Source organism: Aquarana catesbeiana, linkage group LG08 (genome assembly GCF_042186555.1).
Source record: "Aquarana catesbeiana isolate 2022-GZ linkage group LG08, ASM4218655v1, whole genome shotgun sequence".
Lineage (NCBI taxonomy): Eukaryota > Metazoa > Chordata > Amphibia > Anura > Ranidae > Aquarana > Aquarana catesbeiana.
Window position 1 is genome coordinate 244,921,393 of NC_133331.1, and position 20,475 is coordinate 244,941,867.

General features: G+C 41.7%; 1 protein-coding gene across 5 annotated transcripts in view; it reads left to right on the forward strand.

Annotated features, from left to right (window-relative positions):
• The window catches only part of LOC141106305 (catenin delta-1-like), a 403,119-nt gene that overhangs the window by 294,172 nt on the left and 88,472 nt on the right, over window positions 1–20,475 (forward strand). For all 5 annotated transcript variants that reach the window (XM_073596969.1, XM_073596970.1, XM_073596971.1 and 2 more), the window contains 3 exons: window positions 1,107–1,257; window positions 1,388–1,577; window positions 2,602–2,716. In XM_073596969.1, coding sequence (XP_073453070.1) covers window positions 1,107–1,257; window positions 1,388–1,577; window positions 2,602–2,716 — 456 coding nt within the window. The remainder of the gene's footprint in view (window positions 1–1,106; window positions 1,258–1,387; window positions 1,578–2,601; window positions 2,717–20,475) is intronic.

The following is a 20,475-nucleotide window of genomic DNA, read 5'->3' on the forward strand; positions in this document are numbered from 1 at the left end:
CTTCCTCAGGGGGTTCTTCTATTTTTCTATAATTACATCAAAAGATAGTTTTCAATGGTCTAAAATATAATGTACAATCATAATCATTTAACATGATAGATGCATAAATGATTATACATTATACATTATATTTTATACCATTGAAAACTGTCTTTTTGATGTAATTATAGAAAAATAGAAGAACCCCCTGAGGAAGACGGTAAACATATAGGTCGAAATACATTGGGGCCTGTTTTCCAAACATCGGACAGTATAACCACAATTTAATTATTGTAGGCTGATACATTAGATAATTTCACTTTTTTCTAACCCTTATGGTATTGTCAACATTGTGTTCCCCCTTTTCTAATCTACCAGTCTCGCATTGTACATACCCAGAGCTCATGTTTTAACTTCTGTGTTGGTATTGTTCAAATTGTTTTTTGATAATAAAATTTACCTATATATTTTTTACAAATTTTTGTTGACGCACAATTGCTGCTAAAAAAAAAAAAACCCACGGGGAATTTTTCCTTTTTTACAATATGTTGTTGCTCACCCTTCTTCATTGCTTGGTTACATCTGAGGGTCTATGAATATTCAGTCCGTGTTCTACACTGTACTCCAAGATATGAAATTACAGGTAAGTGAAAACTCCTCTTTTTCATGGTCCGGTGGCTACTTGGTTAATGAGTGCAGTCTAGAAATAATCAGTTTTGTGTAATTGCACTGAAGGCATTGACTGACAGGTATGTCGTTCTATTTGCAAATCTGCTTGGTGTCCTAAAAATACTGAAATAAGATATCAGCATTAAGTTCCTATTCCCACTTGCATTTTTCGGCCTTTTTGGAACACTGACAACCCACAAGCCAAAAACCCCTGCTAGATTGTTTTGTTTCCACTGCTCAAGTGTTTTTGTTCATGCATGTCCCTTGGGGTGCCATTGAAATTGAATGGCAAGTCACCTCACTGCACTTTATTATACTGCACAAAAACACGTAAATGTGGCCTCAAATACTCTTAACCTTTTTAATGGTGTGTAATTTTTACAGAGATGCATAATTTGATTTTGTTGTGGTTAGTGAGCTTGCATTGTGTCTCATACTATGTGGTGTGGCTTTCGCAGTATGGCCGTTGTATTCGTGCTGCTGTCCGTCTGGAGAAAGGTCTTTCGTCACTTGCTGATCACCTTACCCATGAGAATGAGCGTGTTGTACGTGCCGTATGTGGGGCTCTTCGAAATCTATGTGGAGACAACCGGAACAGGGAGCTGATTGGTGAGGCAGTTGTCTTGTGATTCTTGTAGGGATTGGTTACTGGAGTGGGTAGAACATGACAGAACAAGCTAATTGGGGAGTGGATAAGGAATAAGGTTAAACATGCATATTAAATTTCTTACCTTTGCAGGTAAGCATGCTCTCAGCAGTCTGGTTGCTCGTCTCCCCAGTTCTTCTCCCCAGTCAAACAAAGTTTCAGAGGATACAACTGTGGCCGTACTTGGCACCATCCAGGAAGTCATCACTGGAAATTTGGAGGCAGCTAAGAAGCTGCGGGAGAGCCAAGGAATTGAGAGGCTTGTTCTCATCAACAAAGGAGGGTAAGTGTCTGATAGTATTTTGCATTTTACTTTAAAGCCTGAGTTTATAGAGCTTGCATGTACAGGATATGTGTGTGTGTGTGTGTATGTATGTATGTGTATATATATATATATATATATATATATATATATATATATATATATATATATATATATATATATATATATATATATACCGTATTTATCGGCGTATAATACGCACAGGGGTATAACACGCACATTCATTTTAAGAGGGAAGTTTCAGGGAAAAAATCTTACATTTTAAATAAGGAACTTTGAAGCAAAATAAGGGTCAGTGCCCATCTGCACCCTCACCAGTGCCATCAATGCAGCCTGATCAATGCCCATCTACAGCCTCACCATTGCCATCAATGCAGCCTGATCAATGCCCATCTGCAGCCTCACCATTGCCATCAATGCAGCAGCCTCACCATTGCCATCAATGCAGCAGCCTCACCATTGCCATCAATGCAGCAGCTTCACCAATGCCTTCAATGCAGTAGCCTCATCATTGTCATCAATGCAGCAGCCTCACCAATGCATTCAATGCAGCAGCCTCACCATTGCCATCAGTGCTGTCTGATCGATGACCATCTACAGCCTAGAGGGGACAGGGAGGGGGGTGGGCCGAGCACCGACAGATTACATACAGTGAGAATCTCCTATGATAGACAGAACAGTGGTCCAATGGCGGCTCAGGAGACGGGACTTCCTATTACAGAGGCCGCCAAGTAAACAGGAGATTCTCATTGTATGTAATCTGACGGCGCTCGTCCTGTCCCCTCCGAGGTAGCTAAAATTGAAGTATTGGCGTATAACACGCACACGCTATTTGCACCCGATTTTCATGGTGAAAAAGTGAGTGTTATACGCCAATAAATACAGTATATATATATATATATATATATATATATATAATTAGATTTTTATAATATATTTTTAATTGACTAAATTTGTATGTACTTTGCAGACTTAAAAGGTCTGACTTTTTACTGTAACATGAGTTGGTTTGTACTTCTTATAGAGGGCGCTCTGATCGAGAGATACGTGCAGCTGGTCTCTGCCTTCAGACTGTATGGGGGTTTAAAGAGCTTAGAAAACCACTGGAAAAAGAAGGATGGAAAAAAAGTGACTTTCAGGTAAAAATATCTGGCAACCTGTATTCTCTTCCTGTGCATTGTAGTAGTATTATTATTATTCAAGATTTATATAGCGCCAACAGTTTACACAGTGCTTTACAATATAAGGGAGACAATACAGTTACAACACAATAATATACATGAGGGTTAAGAGGGCCCTGCTCATAGTGTTGAGTGGGAATATTTATGGAGAGTACTAGAAAAGCTTAACCTGGGAGAAAATATAATTTCTTGGATCAAATTATTGTACAAAGCGCCAAAAGCTTGCATCAGAATAAATAACACCTTATCGGCTTCCTTTGATCTACACAGGGGAACTAGACAAGGCTGTCCCCTGTTTCCACTACTTTTTGCCCTGGCCATAGAACCCCTGGCCGCTGCCATAAGGGGGAGCCCAGAAATAATTGGATTTAAGTGGGGTGAGCTGGAAGACAAATTGGCACTTTATGCCGATGATTCACTTCTATTTCTAGGTGACACTTCTACATCCCTGGTAAAACTTATGGAATTGATTCACACATTCGGGACCTTCTCCGGATTCACAATAAATTTGGACAAATCCATAATATTGCCCTTAGATCCACTGGCGGGGTCCCTACGTGGGATAGCTGAACAGATTAAAGTAGTGGATAAGTTCAAATATCCAGGTATACTGTACACCCTAGCCTAGACCAATATATTAGACAATAGACCACTGCTTAAACAATTTCAAGAAAAAACAATTACCAGGATTAAGTTGCCGATCTCCGTAGTCAGCCGCTGCAACTTAATAAAGATGATCTGGAACACGCATATATTATATGCACTCCACAATGCCCCTCTCTGGATCCCTATCCATGTGTTTAAGAGGTGCAACACCATTTTTTGCACATTGATATGGAAGAAACAGGTTCCAAGAATCAAATTGGAAACCTTACCGTAAGCGAAGGACTCCGGTGGCCTGACGGTACCAAATCCATTTTATTTTATGGCAGCTCAGCTGCAACAATTAACGGGCTGGCTATATCCTGAGTCCTCTGATCCCATTCGGAACATCGTGTGCACGCAGATGTCTGGCGATGGACTTGTGGAATGTAGAGAGGCAGGTGAACTGGGAGCATTGGCTCAATACCCCACATTACTACTAGGGTTGTCCCGATACTAATATCGGTATCGGCACAGATACCGAGCATTTGCCCAAGTACTTGTACTCGGGCAAATGCTCCCGATGCTTCTCCCGATACCTTGAAGTCAGCTGTGATCGGCGCGTGGGAGAGTTACAAGATTCTCCCCCAGCGGCTTTCAGCAGCTTTAGTGACATACAGCGGTGATCGGTCACCGCTGTATGTCACTGCATCCTCCTCCATGCCCCCTCCTTTCCTATGTCCCCCTCCGCTGTCCCCCTCTGTTCCTCTCTCCTTCCCTGTTTCTCTCCGCTGTCCCCTCCGTTCCTCTCTCCTTTTCTGTCCCCCTCCGCTGTCCCCTCCGTTCTGCTGTGTCTCTCCGCTGTCCCCCTCCGTTCCTCTCTCCTTCCCTGTGTCTCTCCGCTGTCCCCCTGCGTTCCTCTCTCCTTCCCTGTGTCACTCCGCTGTCCACTCCGTTCTGCTGTGTCTCTCCGCTGTCCCCCTCTGTTCCTCTCTCCTTCCCTGTGTCTCTCCGCTGTCCCCTCCGTTCCTCTCTCCTTCCCTGTGCCTCTCCGTTGTCCCCTCCGTTCCTCTCTCTTCTCTGTGCCTCTCCGTTCTGCTGTCTCTCTCCGCTGCGTGAATGGAGAGAGTCAGCTGACTCTCTCCATTCACATAACTGAAACATTGTAATCTTCTGTGATTACGATGTCTCAGTTTATGAATGGAGAGGAGCCGCTGTCTTCTCTCCATTCATTCTCAGTGCAGCTGAGGCTGCAGAGAAAGGGACTGGGGAATCTCTATCCTCTGTTTCTTTCTTTGTCTCAAGGGGGAGATATCAGAGGTCTGTTAAGACCCCTGATATCTCACCAAAGCCCCCTAACAGGGCTGATTAAAAAAAAAACACAAAAAAAAAAAAAAAACATATAAAGAATAAAAAAAATATTATTGTAAAAAATAAAAATTGTAAAAAAAAAAACACATACACCGTTCACCCCCCCCCCAAAAAAAAGAAAACACTGTCACGTGACATTAAAAAAAAAGTATCGGTATCGGCGAGTACTTGAAAAAAAGTATCGGTACTTGTACTCGGTCCTAAAAAAGTGGTATCGGGACAACCCTATAGATAGAACATGGAAGAAAACCAAACACCTGCAATATACAGGCTACACAAACTGGTCATGCATCTGGAATATCCAAAACTACCCAGAACTAAACAAACTACAGAACTTTTCCAATTGGTCTAGGAGCGGAGTAAACTATATTCCACAACTATATTGTGGGGGTATACTCCGAGACTTCCAATCATTACGCTCAGAATTTACCTTGCCAAATACCTCATTCTTCCAATACCTACAACTTAGGCATGCTATAACGGCACAGGCTACGATCTCCACTTGGAAACTAACCAGGCCCGTGGTGCTTACACAGCTAATTATGTCATCATCCCGGAAGGGACAAATTTCCTCTATATATAGCTCTCTTTGTCATATATCAAAAGCGATGACTTTGAACTGTAGAGCTGGCTGGGGAGATGACATAGGGCGCATTTCAGACGAGGAATGGAACACCATACTAGATAACTTACTCAAGGTGTATCTATCCTCCTTTCAAAAACGTACCCAACTATTCATTATTCAGGTACCGCACACCTGAGAAATTACATAGATGGCACAGAAGAGATGACACACTCTGCCCCCGCTGCCTTGTTGACAGTGGTACACTTATCCATATGCTATGGAAATGCCTGAAACTACAAAGATATTGGGCAGCAGTGATAAATACTATCAATAGCATATGGAACCTCAACCTTATAACTGACCCCAAACTTTGTCTATTAGGCTGGCTGGATGAAGAACAATACACACCCCACACATATACTGCCATTCTCAGGGTACTATTCCTAGCTAGGAAACTTATAGCTAGAAAATGGCTATCTACGACAGCCCCCACAAAGACAGAATGGATTACATCCATAAACGACTCTCTTATTAGAGAACAACTCGCATACAAACACCAAGGTAGTCCGAGAAAATTTGAGAATATTTGGGATCCCTGGTTGGACATCCCTGGTTTAGCTCCACTGCCCACAATAGAATCCTAGGGGGCAGGACAACACCAGCTACCAGATCACTTTAGAACCAGTACTAAGAGGAACTTACTAGAGATGAGAGCGGGGGAAACAATACCGCTTCATATACACAGCTACCGAAAGGGAGCAACTATGATAATACTGGGTCCTGCAGAGGTTTAAATTGTTTGTTTTACCCAACGGTTAATATATGATAATGCTATACACCGCTCCCCTCTGGTTAGGGGATGATGGTGCCCTGTTCTGCTCAGTGACCCTGACAGGACCGGGAGCAGAAAGGGAAAGAAAGACATAAGGAGGGAACACATGACATGCAACAAGACTAAAGAAATACAACCATAGTTGCCTTATTATACAAGCATATCTTTATTCTCGAAAGTGCTGTTACGTTTATTACTGTATAAACAAATGACATATCAGACTGCATGGTCATTTCACATTGATATCTATGTGTCCTCACAAATATAGGATTTGTACTGTGTAGTGAAATGGGAAAAAAGTTGTTTTTTGTTTTTTGTGTTAGTTCACAATAAAAATTATTTGATTAAAAAAAAAAGAGGGCCCTGCTTAGAAGAGCTTACAATCTAATAGGGTGGGGCAAGTGGTACAAGAGGTTGTAATGTGTGGAATGAGCTGATAGAAATGATAAAATGTTAGTTGGAGGCGTGATGGGCTTCCCTGAAAGTTTTTTGTGTTTTTTTTTGTTTTTTTTTTATTGACAAGATGTACAAAAAGACATTGTGGTGCAATGACCAATGTGCACAACATGAGCACAAGGAATAAACAATTCTGTACACAATTGCGTATCATATTTACAGCTGTACATACAGAGACCAGCGGTACAGTTTATACATATAAAGATGACGTCCAGTCACTCAGCAACCGTGTAATGATGGGTCAGGTATCAGGCAACGCTCTACCAAATATACATGCATGATCACGTCCAAATCTATAAACCAAGTATAAGTCCCAAACTCTTCAGGTAGTTCTAATAATAGGAGTGGATGAACACCAAGAATCCCACACTTTGTTGTATTAGTACAGCCCCTATGTTCAAAGATAATTTTTTTCAAATGGGAGTATCTGGTTCACCATCTGGATCCACTGTCGGGTAGATAGAGAAGCAGATCGATTCCATTTAATCGCTATGGCCTTGCGAGCTAAGAAAAGTGTTTCCCTCAACAAGATTCTAGTGAGGTTTGGCCATTGTTCCTTGTCTAGAATACCCAGCAAACATATCTGTGGACCACATGGCACTGGAACAGAGAGAATTTGAGATAATACTGCAAGTATCCTTTTCCAATAGCCAGCTATAACCAGACCTAACCACATAATATGAATAAAGTCAGCCAACTTGGGGGAGGTAGTTACGGCATGGACGTGATGTGAGCAGGTGGGCGTAGCTCCAAGCTCACGTTGTACCGCTCCCATCCTGTTTAACACCGATATTTCCTGAAACTGGGTCTGTTCTATCTGTTGTTCAGCTGCCAGTCGGTTCCAAGCCGTCAAATAGACGACGACACTCGGCTTCTGCCCAATTGGACGCTGCTACTTGGCTCTAGCCGTCAGACGGACGTCGAAATTCAACACCACTTGGCTATTGCCGTTAACTGAATGCCACCATTCGCCGCCAGCCAAAATCTGATACCTGCCGCCATTCGGCTCTAGCCTTCAGACGGGCGCTGACACTCGGCCATTGCCGTTAACCGGACGTCACCTTCCAGGTCCAGCCGCTAGTCAGAAGCACCGGACAGACGCTGATACTCGGCCCCACTCGACTCTTGCCATTAATCAAACCTCACTACGTGGCTTTAACTGCCGGCTAGACGCTCACATTTGGCCCCTGCTGTCTATATGCTGGTATTTGGCTCCGGTCGTCCATCAGACACTATCCGGTTCTAGCCGTGGATGGGCCGTCAATTTGCATTAGTCCACCAACCAGCTGACTCGTAGCTTCACTGTTTGAAGGGCTAATCCAGCAGGATTGAGAACTGATTTATCATCCAGTTTAGTGCGTCTATCACCTATCTGATATTTGGCTGTTTTTTTTTTTTTTTTGTGTGTTTTTTTCCACTGCTTCCAGCATCCTTATAGGCAGAAGGGCTGAAGGATTTTTCCACATTGGTTATTTAGCTGGTCTGATCAACAATTTGAGCCGACATTGAGATTTTATACTTCTCAAGACATTTATTATTAGCTAACTTGCTCCAGCTTGAAGAATAAACAGACACTACATCTGAGTGGAGAAATAAGGAATAGAGGCGAGAGGAGCCTTGTTTTTTTTTAGCTATTCAATCCATGGTGTGGAAATCTACAGCATAAATGTGCTGATCTATTTAGGGACACTAGTAGTAGTATACTATATTTTTATCTGCATCTCTCTAGTAGTAGAAGTAAAAAAGCTGTCCAGAAAAACAATTAAAGTTTGTGTCCCCGCTTCATATCTGACAAATTTCATCATATTAATACTTTAGTAATTTGTCTGTTACAAGGAAAGTGTTGCGGATTATGACTCATCAGAGAAGGGAGCAGGAATCGGAGAAGGGATTACAGGAAATTGAAGAACCCTGTGTGGCCAGTGCTCCCAATATTCCCCATGTTAAAGCCCAGACAGCTTTTAAAAAAGGGCTCAGAGAAAATGTAATTAAACAGGGGCTTGAAACTTATATACTTTCTAAACCTAGTTTTATGGAGAGCATTGATATACAGGACAAACATAATATAAAGAACATGTCACAAAGTGACCCCTATCGACTCCAGATGGATCAGAATCTACCAGATTAGAATTAAACACTGGTGTCCCGGATTCCACAAATTTCTTGGGGTCTGAAGGGGAGATCAATATCCAGTATGTCTTCCACGTTAGCAATGGATTCCAAAACAAATATGGAGTCAGTGGACTATCTGCCGCAAAGTCAGGAGGCAAGTGGCGGTCGGGTACTAAAAAGATTGCAGAAAAAGTCCATCCTCTTCTGTATTAACAGCACCTTAAGTGATGTCTTTTAACAACTCGTTATTCTCATTAGCAAATCAGATGTTGGAATTAAAGGGTGACATTAGTTATTAGGCAGGAGAATCAAAAAATATGTGAACACGCGACTGCTATAGAAGAGAGAGTGGGTGTGCTGGAGGATGTTTTACCCCTAATAAAAAAGGATTTGCAGTTAATTAAAACACAGATAAAAGGCTGTGGACAGAAACTGGAAGTTCTGGAAAATAGACAGACATAACAATGTTCGTATTTTAGGCCTCCCGGAGCATGAAGACGACCAATCCCCTGTTGCTTTTTTTGAGAAATGGTTAATGGACATATTGGGAGTGGAGGGTTTTTCACGGCTTTTCTCAATTAAAGGTGCCCATCGTATACCTAGCCAGTCCCCACCACGGGGAGGCATGCCCAGGCCAATTATAATCAAGTTATTAAATTCTTGGGACAGAGATCTTATATTATCTAAGGCACGGCAATGGGGTAATATTATATAATGGTAGCAAAGTGTCTTTTTTTCCTTGATATTTCAGTTGACATACAGAAACAAAGGGTGACATTTGTAGAAGTTAAACACAGATTTTTCATAAGGTACTAATAAGATTCCGTGACCTTTCAATGGGTCCTCCGTATGTGTCCCGTGAGGACAAGATTTGTACAGTTGAGACTGTGCCCAGGTGCAGGTTGTATGAGGGGTGGGTTGGGGGTGGTGGACCGCTTTTGGGGTGTTTGGTTTTTTTTTTGTTTTGTTGTTTTTTTTTCTCTCTCCTTTCTTTCTCTCTCTCTCTCTCTCTGCCCCTCTAGTGGTGCAATACTAAGAAAGGAGATACACAATAAATGTACCAAGGATTCTTTTGGGCCTTATTTTGTTTTTTTATATTTCTTTTCATCTGATAGAAGGTACAGATGTTAAGTAAAATAAAGTTGATTTCCTAGAACGTGAGAGGATTGGGGGATAGAAATAAACGACAAGCAGTGTTTGAATCAATTGAATTTTATAGACCAGAAATGGTATGTTTGCAGGAGACCCATTTGGAAAAGGAAGATATTACTTTGTTTGGAACTTCAAGATTTAGTTGTCAGTACCATGCCACCTATTCTACATATTTAAGAGGAGTAAGTGTTTTGATCGCTAGTTCGCTCCGTTCTGCATGTACACAGAGCATCAAGGACCCCGAAGGTTGTTACTTGATGCTTATGTGCACTTTGGAGGGAAAACATTTTTACTGGTAAACATCTACGTTCCCCCTCCTTTATAAAGATGAGGTATTAAAAATAGTGTTTAATAAAATGGCACAATGGTCAGATATTCCAACACTGCTGATGGGAGATTTTAATGTATTAGTATTAATAGGAGGGGAAAAGTAACCGGATTTGCTAGTCAATTGCAGGAAATGGGGCTGGTTGATATGTGGAGATCTAGACACCCACTTAGAGAATATTCATGCTGCTCCAGCACTTACGGGTCGTTATCAAGAATCGATCTGGCCCTGGGGAATGGTTCTTTTTCTCCGTGGTTGGACTCGATTCAATATGCCCCGAGAGGTCTTTCAGATCACTCCCCTTTGATTTTATCCCTGAGGTCAGGGGTGCAATTACCTAGACTGCCCTGGAAAGTCAACCCACAGTGGTGATCCTTGATTCCGGAGGAGAATAGAATTGAACATTTGCTATCAGTATTTTTTAGCGAGAATAAGAAGTCAACTTCATTGTAGTAGTGTGGGACACTATGAAAGCTTACCTGCGAGGACTGATAATTAAAGAAATTTCTAAAATTTAAGAGATCAACAAGCCAACACGAGGAAGTAATGCAAAAGGTAAACTGATCAGAATCCCAAAACTATAGACACGGCATTCCATCGCACTGACATTAGATACCGCTGTCTGAGGAGCACTGCACCAATCGGATGGCTGGGCCTTAGAAGGTTGGGTGACGGATACACCAGTTTACACTTCAGGTCCGCTGTGACCGCGGTGCACCGTTGGATCACTGATCCTGTTGCTTGCTGTGGATTTTTTTTAAAGGCTTTTATGTTTCAGTTTAAAAGTGAGTGTAACCATTGAAGTGTGTTTGAAGTAATTTTAATAAATCTGTCAAAATGGTATCACGCTATGTGGAGCACTTTATTCATTTTTTCACATATGGAGCTGGCTTGATTGGATTCACGGTCCATCACATGCAACCCAGGTGTGGTTAAATTGCTGTTTTGCCGAACACGAGAGTGGGAGGCTATACAATCTGGTGAGTGCGCTCTTCAGAGGGAGTGGTGCCACTATCACGGTGGTGTGGTGGAAGAGTAGAAGATTTTTCACACAAGAAGATTGAAAAACAACTGTTGAACTTATTCATTCATTTCTTGTAATTTATTGTGACACTTTTCACTGGGTGTTAAAGAAATTTCTTTTCATGATAAAAATATTTTTCATGACACTATTATTATTTTTATATATAAGTAGAGGGTCGTAGGCGTTATGCTGCTCTGACCCATTATTTTACACAATTTATATTAGCGCCACTATCTCTATCTGTACACGTGTGAGAGGTATAGTTTTGGTATTCTGATCAGTTTACGTATTTAAGTGGCAGCTTTTTTCACTGTACACTGTGTATGTACACACATTTTGTATTCATTTACACATCTTTTATATAGCTTTGCACTTTTCTTTGGCGCAATTTCTTTGTATATCTCTTGCTACAAACCATTGCAAAAGGTAAATCGGGTAGAGCGGGAATGTATACTGGATCCGACGGAAGATAGACATTTAGCTTGGCAGGAAGCCCAAAAAATGTGTAGCGTATTTTCTTTATTGAAAGCAGAGAATAGCACATTTTTTTCAAAAACTTTATGAAATGGAGCAGGTAGGTCATATTTTAGCGGCGATAGTGCGTAATCAAGATGGCCCATCAGAAATAGCCGCCATTAAAAATATAAATGGAATAATTGTATATGATACATTGAGTATTCAGAGTACTTTTGTAGATTTCTATAATTCATTATATGAATCTAAAACAGTAGATGTAATGAATCAAAGTCAACCATTTTTGGAAAGATTTGTTATCCTGAAACTTAATTTAAAAGAAAGAAAAATACTGGACAATCCTGTAACTCTGAAAGAGTTAGAGGAAGCAGTATCACAAACTCAGAATAATAAGGCTCCTGGACTAGACAGGTTACCATCTGAAATTTACAAAAAATATGGCCAGATCCTACTTCCTGAACTGTTAAATGAGGCATATAACATGCAAGAACTCCTCAAATCAATGCAAGAAACAATAATTACAGTAATCTTAAAAGCGGGTAAAGATCCATTAAAACCAGACTCCTATCGTCCTATCTCCCTACTTAACTCTACTTGACGTTAAGATTCTCGCTAGGGTACTTGCAAACAGACTGTCTAGGTATATTAATTCTTTGATTCATAAGGACCAAACTGGGTTTATCCCCACTAGAGCCGCTTCTAAAATAATTCGCAGACGTTTTTTGAATATGCAACTACCCAGGATAATGGCGGGACTAGTGCCATATTGTGTCTGGAGCCCTAGAAGGCTTTTGATATGGTAGTATGGGAATATTTATGGACTGTATTGTCCACCTTTGGAATTGGCCCAGGTTTCTTAGTTTGGCTGAGGTTGTTGTACAAGGATCCCAAGGCAAGGTTGAGAATCAACAACACAATATCCCCATTCTTTCCATTATCCAGAGTAACTAGACATGGTTGCCCTCTGTCCCCTATGCTGTTTGCATTGGTGATAGAGCCTTTGGCTATCGCCATCAGACAGTCAGAGGGGATAGTTGGGTTCTGTCATTCAGGCAGGGAGGATAAAGTTGCCCTCTATGCAGATGATGCTTTGGTTTTCTTGGGAGATCCCGCAGGCTCATTGGTAGAACTAATGACGCTTATCTCTGCGTTTGGTCAATTTTCGGAATTCCAAATCAACTGGGAGAAATCAACTCTGTTGCCATTGGATGAGTTGGAAACCCCTCTGCCTGCTCAGGCCTCACAAAATACAAATTAAAATTAGGGTTAAATATTTGGGGCTTGAGGTTACTAGAAATGTGAAGGATTACATTGACTTGAATCTTAAACCATTAATATTTAAATTTAGGGAAAAATGCTGGAACTGGTGTAAACTCCCGCTCACAGTGATAGGTAGAGCAAATCTTATTAAGATGATTTGGACCCCGCAGCTTCTCCATATTCTTCATAACGCCCCCATTTGGATTACATCGCATTGGTTTCGGAGGATAGAATCTCTTTCGAGAACTTATTTGGCGGAAAAAAATCTCGTATAAAATTAACCTCCGTTATGTTAGCAGAAGATGCAGGAGGGCTTGTTATTCCACATATAAAAAGCTAATTTTTAGCCTCACAATTCCAGCAATTCTCTGGTTGGACGGAAATATCGGAGGCTGACCCTATACAGGGTCTGTTGCTGCCATTGTGTAGGGATTATTCTCTCGTCTCTCTACTTAAGACAGGGAAAGTTTGTAGGGTAAAAGGGTTTATGACTGGAAAATTATTTGATAGAGTATGGCAAGAAATGAAAAATACTACCAATATAAAGGGGTATCTATCCCATACCCCAATGTGGGGAAATATATACTATGAGGAATTGGGAAAATTGGAAGGATTCGATCTATGGCAAAAACATGGAATAAGGTACCTGAGTCAATTATTCCAGGAGGATACTTTAAAATCTTTTACTCAATTAATGGAAGAATATGAAATCCCGAAGAATAGTTTTTTCAATACCTCCAGCTTAGACATGTTATAAAAGCACAGTCCCACTTCTGCGATTTAAAATTAAGATTAAATAAGTCAACAATAATCTCACTATTAGACTCAATACAGTACAAAAGAAAGGACTTGTATCAACAACAGTATGGGGTACTATATATGACATTTCAAGATTCAGTAGTTATACCAGCAAGGGCTCAATGGTTACATGAGATGAGTCCAATATCAGATGACTAATGGTTAAAGGCCTTATCCACAGTTCCTGATGTATCTTTACTACACAAAAGTTAACACAACTATCTTACATAAGGTGTATCACACTCCTGAGAACTATTCAAATGGAAATGAAGGGACTCCCCTCTGTCCTTGATGCAGGGGCCAGCCTACGAACCTCATTCATGTGTTATGGAAATGTCCCAAACTTCACCGATACTGGCGGGGGGTAATAGAGACTATTGACAGCTTGTTATAAACTGAGTTGCCATTCAATCCCAGTTTGTGCCTGTTAAATATGATGGAATCATTTGGGAACCTGAATGGTGACTATATCACAATATTGAGAAGCATGTTTCAGGCGCGTAAGTTAATAGCTCAAAAATGGATATCCACATACAGTGAAAGAGTGGAGAATACAAATCAGGGAAAATCTGTTAAGAGAAATATGTGTTTATGCATCGGGACTGTCCAGGGAAGTTCAAGAGTATATGGAGGTGGTGGTTGGTTGATTTTGGCCCTGATATGTAGGTGGGGTTTTGCAGCTATAAAACCAAACGTGTAGCGCTAAAAGGAAGAATAAGGCACCTTCAAACTGGTAAGATAAAGAGCCAGTGCCATACATAAAGTTTAACTGAAAAACAGTTGAATGTCTCACATTAAAAAATTAATATGGATACAAATACAATTTAAAAGAAGTCCGTGAGTGAGAAACTGAATGGGTCACTGCTTATGAGTGATGTGTGAACCACCTTCACCGGTGTGAGGCCATAAAGTCTTTGAAAATGATGATGAACAGCTGGTTTTTAAAAAACACACATGTCCATGTTGGATAATGTATGGATGGATCAGCTCTAAAACATCACACCACAGTGTCTTCACAAACGTGCAAATCACTCAGACGGTAAAGGTGGAGGCTTACCGGAGGGTTTGAACCCAAGACAGTATATACTGTAAGGGTCAAACCAGCTTTTATTGCACACTGGCAATGGTGGGAAGACCTTGACAGCCTGAAGGGATCACGGGGGGTTCATGAAGATGTATCTTCTCCAAACGTAACAAAGGATCTCCCCGCATATGGCTCATAAAGAAAATATAAAAAGGGCCACATAGTGTGATACCGTAGAAACCGCGTTTTATTAAAAAAGGAAATACACTTACATGATTTAGATGATAAAAAGCGCTTGTACATAAAAGAAGGCGGCAGTGGAGTCCTCCCGAGGGCTTAGAGGGGAGAGGGAGAGACGTCTAGGTTTTGAGTAGGGGTGTGTTTTTTTTTTGTTTTGTTTTTTTGTGTGTGTGTGCTTTTATCGGGTGGTATCTGGACTGTAGGTAGAGTTTGTTTGCAATGTATTTTTTTTTTTCTGTTGTGTATGTATGTAAAAATCAATAAAAAAAGCTATTGGATTAAAAAAAGTCAGCCTTTTGATTAGTGCACCCAGGTGTGGGAATGTGGTGCATGGCATGTAACCTTACCGGTGATGGATATGGCTGATGTAGCATATACAGTTGAATTAATTTAATATTTTTGGCCGGAGAGACAGTTAAATGAGAGGAGCACGCCTCATCCCAGTCATCCTCCGATAAATCAGGTTTGAGTATCTGTCACTTAGCCTTAACTGCTAGGGGATTATTATTGACTGGTTTATTCAGAAGGTTGGAGTAGACATCAGAGATTAAGCCCTTAGGGCCCTGAGACCTCAGTACACCTATCAAATGTAGTCTGAGAACCGGGGTGCCCCTGAAGAATTTTTAGGGATTGCCTGAAGGCCGCCAGAGAAGGAGATAGCCGGACAGAGGTAGAGGGTTCCAGAGGATGGGAGAGGCTCTGGAGAAGTCCTGGAGACTAGCATGGGAGGTTGAGAGCAGGAGGTCTTGAGAGGAGCAGAGAGGACGGTTTGGGTGATATTTGAAGACAAGATTGGTGATGTTGCTGGAGGCAGAGTTGTGAATGGCTTTGTATTTTGTAGCTAGTATTTTTTAATTTAATTTGCTGGGCATTAGAAAGCCAGTGTAGGGGTTGGCGGAGAGGCACTGAGTGGTTGGTAAGATGGATGAGTCTGGCAGCAGCATTTCCAAAGATAGTAAATTAGGACCCAGACTATGCAAATAAAGTGTTTTTACATTCTGAACAAGTTTTAAAAGCACCTTAAAACATGAAAAGAAATTTATCTTTAACCACTTCAGCCCCGAAAATGACCATTCATTTATACGATACGGCGCTGTGTTGCTTTAACTGACAATTGCGCGGTCATGCGACCTTGTACCTAGTCCTTTTTTTCACCACAAATAGAGCTTTCTTTTGGTGGTATTTGATCATCTCTGCGGTTTTTATTTTTTGCGCTATAAACAAGAAAAGCGACAATTTTGAAAAAAAAAAAACATTTTGTACTTTTTGCTGTAATAAATATCCCTAATTTTTTTTTTAAAAAAGCGAATTTTTTCCTCAGTTTATTCCGATATGTATTCTTCTACATATTTTGGTAATAGAAATCGCAATAAGCGTATATTGATTGGTTTGTGCAAAAGTTATAGCATCTACAAAATAGGGGAAAGATTTATGGCATTTTTGTTATTTTTTTTATTAGTAATGGTGGTTATCAGCGATTTTTATCGGGACTGCAACATGGCACACAGATCGGACACTTTTGACAAATTTTTGGGACCGTTGGCATTTATACAGTGATCAGTGCTATAAAAATGCACTGATTACTGTGTAGATGTCACTGGCAGGGAAGGGGTTAAGTGTGTTCCCTAGGGTTTGATTCTAACTGGGGGGGGGAGGGGGGGGACTGACTGGGTGAGGAAAGCAATCGTTGTTCATACTTGGTAGTCTCCTCACCCCTGATTGCACGGAGATCTGTCTGTTTACATTGACAGATCTCCGTTCTGTCTCTGTGTGGAGCGATCGCTGGTGCCCGGTGGTCATCGTGACCATCGACCACGTGCATTGGCTCTGGTGTCACACCCCCTAGTGGTCAAAAGGTGACCCAGCGTACAGTTATGTCAGTTCGTTCAGGTGAGCCAACCTGCCGCAGTACAACTGCGGCGGCTGGTCGGGAAGGGGTTAATTACAACAGAGGTGTTAAAATCACATGCGTTTTTGCCTTACTTTCTATATACACTGTTAAAAAAAAAGCTTGATCTAGTTTAGTAGATGTCCATTACTGTTAGTTCTCCCTGATCTTTGTCTTTCTTCACTACAGCTTCTTCCTTCTTCATTACCAATGATTAAGTGCACTTGGAGTGTGTGAAATGCATCTACCAGCTTTCTGTCAACACTTTGGGATGTTCTGAATAAAGGAATTTTGATCGAGTGCAGAGTGCAGCCATTTCTTCTTTTGATTAAATGCGGAGGCGAGCCGAGGCGGGCACCTGTCCAGATCATCAGGCTCTCAAATCCTCACCTGGAGCAGCGAGTCTATTTGTTTGGATATTTCACACCAAAATGGTGCAGGACCCTTTTTTTGGCCTACACTGGAATTGGTACTCATGGGTGTTCACACCCATGCGATTCGATTTCTGTCCAATTTCACAGTTTGTACTGCAATCTGCGAACCGATTTGGGGGTGTCATTAACTTTACATTGACACCCGCAGCAGAGAACAGTGGGAACTGACTGCGAGTGAGATGCGATGCAGGAATCGTGCTGGTTCCCGCATCACACAAGTGTGAACCTGGGACTTAATCCCCTGGTAGATAAGATCAGCCAGACTTGCTGGCACAGGATCTGATCTTTTACCCTGCTTTATGGTCGTTTGATGGAATATCAGTTGAAGGTCACATCCTGAGTGCACAGGTGTTTCTGACTCTGATTCCTACTCTTCTCAGGGCAAGAAAGTCGACCTCCAGGAAGGTGTGCCATCGTACATAGAAGGCTTATTTTCCCTTGTTTGAGGCTCAAAAGTTTCATCCTTGACTGTCGATGGCACATTTTGGCGTTTCTGCAGTCTGGTTTGGATATGTCTCTGGCCTTAAGTACCATGAAGGATCATCTTGGCTTTGGCTGTTTTGTTTCAGAGAAATCCTTATGCAGGGTATATGGTAAAATCCTTTATGCAGAGTATTGTGCAGATTGTATCACCTGTGCAGTCTCCATTGCTTCTGTAGGGCCCTAATTTGGTGTTGTCTTTTTACAGATGTTTCCAGCCTCTTCGAGAGGTTCTCTTTTCACTTACTACACTCAAGCTTGTCTTATTGATTTGCAATTACTGTGACCTGTAAAATCTTGGAGCTGGCTGCTCTATCGTGCAAGGAACCTTTCCTGGTTGTTCTCCAGGATACAGTGGTGTTGAGGCCTCAATCCTCTTTCCTACCTAAGGTGGTTTTCTCAATCCACTTAAAGATGCCATCTTTTTGTCTTTTTTTTTTTTTTTTTTTTTGTCCTGTCTGATTCCCTGTTTGTTCAACCTGAGGGTCCTCTCAGGGGTCAGGCTGCTTCTCAATCATCACCTCATTTCTCAGGCCTGTGGTCCTAAGGGCAAAATTCCTTCTTTCTCGGTCAAGGCCCATTCCACTAAACATGTCAGCGCTTTCTGAGCGATACAACTTCAAGCTTCTGTCGTGCAAGTGAGTAAGGCTTCTACTTGGTCTTCTCTCTCTCTCTCTCTCTCTCTCTCTCTCTCTCTCTCTCTCTCTCTCTCTCTCTCTCTTTCTCTCTCTCTCACTTTTTTTTTTTTTATTATTTATCTTCTGCACCTGTTGGTGTCGTACCAAATACCAGCCAAAAAGTGATTGCTTATATTTACTGTGTAATCTACACATATAATGTCTATGGTTTAACCACTTGCCGACCAGCCGCCGTCATTTGACGGCGGCAGGTCGGCACGATCCCGCGAACCGTCATAGCTATACGTTGGCTCGCGGAATCGGGATAGTAGGTGCACGCATGCCACCGGAGGCGCGCGCCCAAAGCACTGCAGGGGTGCCGATGACCGCCGGCCGCAAGCGATCACGAGCACGAGGGACAGAACATGGAAGTGTGTGTGAGTGTGTGTAAACACACAAATCCGTTTTCTGTTCTGAGAGGAGTGACAGATCGTGTTTTCCTTTTAGCTAGGAACCACGATCCGTGACTTCCTCTAGTCAGTCCCCTCCCCCTTCAGTTAGAATCACCTCCCAGGAAACACAACCCCTTGATTGCCCCCTAGTGTTAACCCCTTCCCTGCCAGTGACATTTATACAGTATTCAATGCATTTTTATAGCACTGATCGCTGTATAAATGCCAATGGTCCCACAAATGTGTCAAAATTGTCCGATGTGTCCATCATAATGTTGCAGTCGTGATAAAAATCGCAGATCGCTGCCATTACTAATAAAAAAAATAAAATAAAAATGCTATAAATCTATCCCCTATTTTTTAGACGCTATAACTTGTGTGCAAACCAATCAATATACGTTGTTTGCGATTTTTTTTAAATTTTTTTTTTTAAATTCCCAAAAATATGTAGAGGAATACATATCGGCCTAAACTGAGAAAAAAAATTAGCTTTTTTTTTAAAAAAAAAAAAAAATTGGGGATATTTATTATAGCAGAAAGTACAAAATATTGTGGTTTTTTTTTTTTTTTTTTTGTTTTGTTTTTTTCAAAATTGTCTTTTTTGGTTTATATCGCAAAAAAAAATTAAAAAGGAGGCGATCAAATACCACCAAAAGAAAGCTCTATTTGTGGGAAAAAAAGGACGTCAATTTTGTTTGGGTGCAGCGTCGCGCGACCGCGCAATTGTCAGTTAAAACGACGCAGTGCCGAATCACAAAAAGTGGCCCAGTCATTCAGCAGCCAAGTCTTCCGGGGCTGAAGTTTTTAAAGCGGTATTAAATGCAAAGATAAAAATGTACATTCAGCATGTCAAAAATGTACATTCAGCATGTCCGATTTCTAGCATGCAAATTATGGCCAGTGAATATAGCACCTTGCAGTAATCATTGTGTCTCACTGACCTGCCTCCTAATTGGCAGGGAGGTACTGTAGTGTGCAATATAGTGAAAATTCATTCACCATGGTCACACAATTGGGTGGGATCGGGGCACATACTCTGCGCCTTGAGCCCACCCCTTTTTGAAGCCTATTAGAGCCTCTGGCCCACCCCCACCATAGAAATCCATGTGTCCGGCATCCTGAAAGGGCGCATGGATAGGGGTGAGGTGGCAGGGATGGGGGGGGGTTCGCGGCGCCTACAATGCACGTGCCACCACTGGACTTCAATCCTCTTTCACATCACAAACCCCCCGCTACATCACAATCCCCCTCTACATCACAACTCTCCACATCACAGCTCCCCCCTCCTTACCTCACAGGCCTTTTTGCAATCACAGCCACCCTCCTCACATCCCCCCCCCCCATATCATTGCTCTCACATCGCAGCTCCCCCCAAAAACCATCCTCCCTTACAATCACAGCCACCCCCCACTGCAGTTACAGCTCTTCCCCCTTCACAGTCCTACCTTACCCCAGCACGGCAGAGGGTGGATGGCACAGTAGGATGGATTTCTCTTCTATATATGTATTTTTGTGCAAGGAACCTTTTATGTATTTTCCTGCCTGCCATTGCCATTTCACAGCAGGGAAGAGGGCGGAAGATATGGAAGCTCTGCACTGAGTGCAGGAGCTGCCCAACTCTTTTTGTT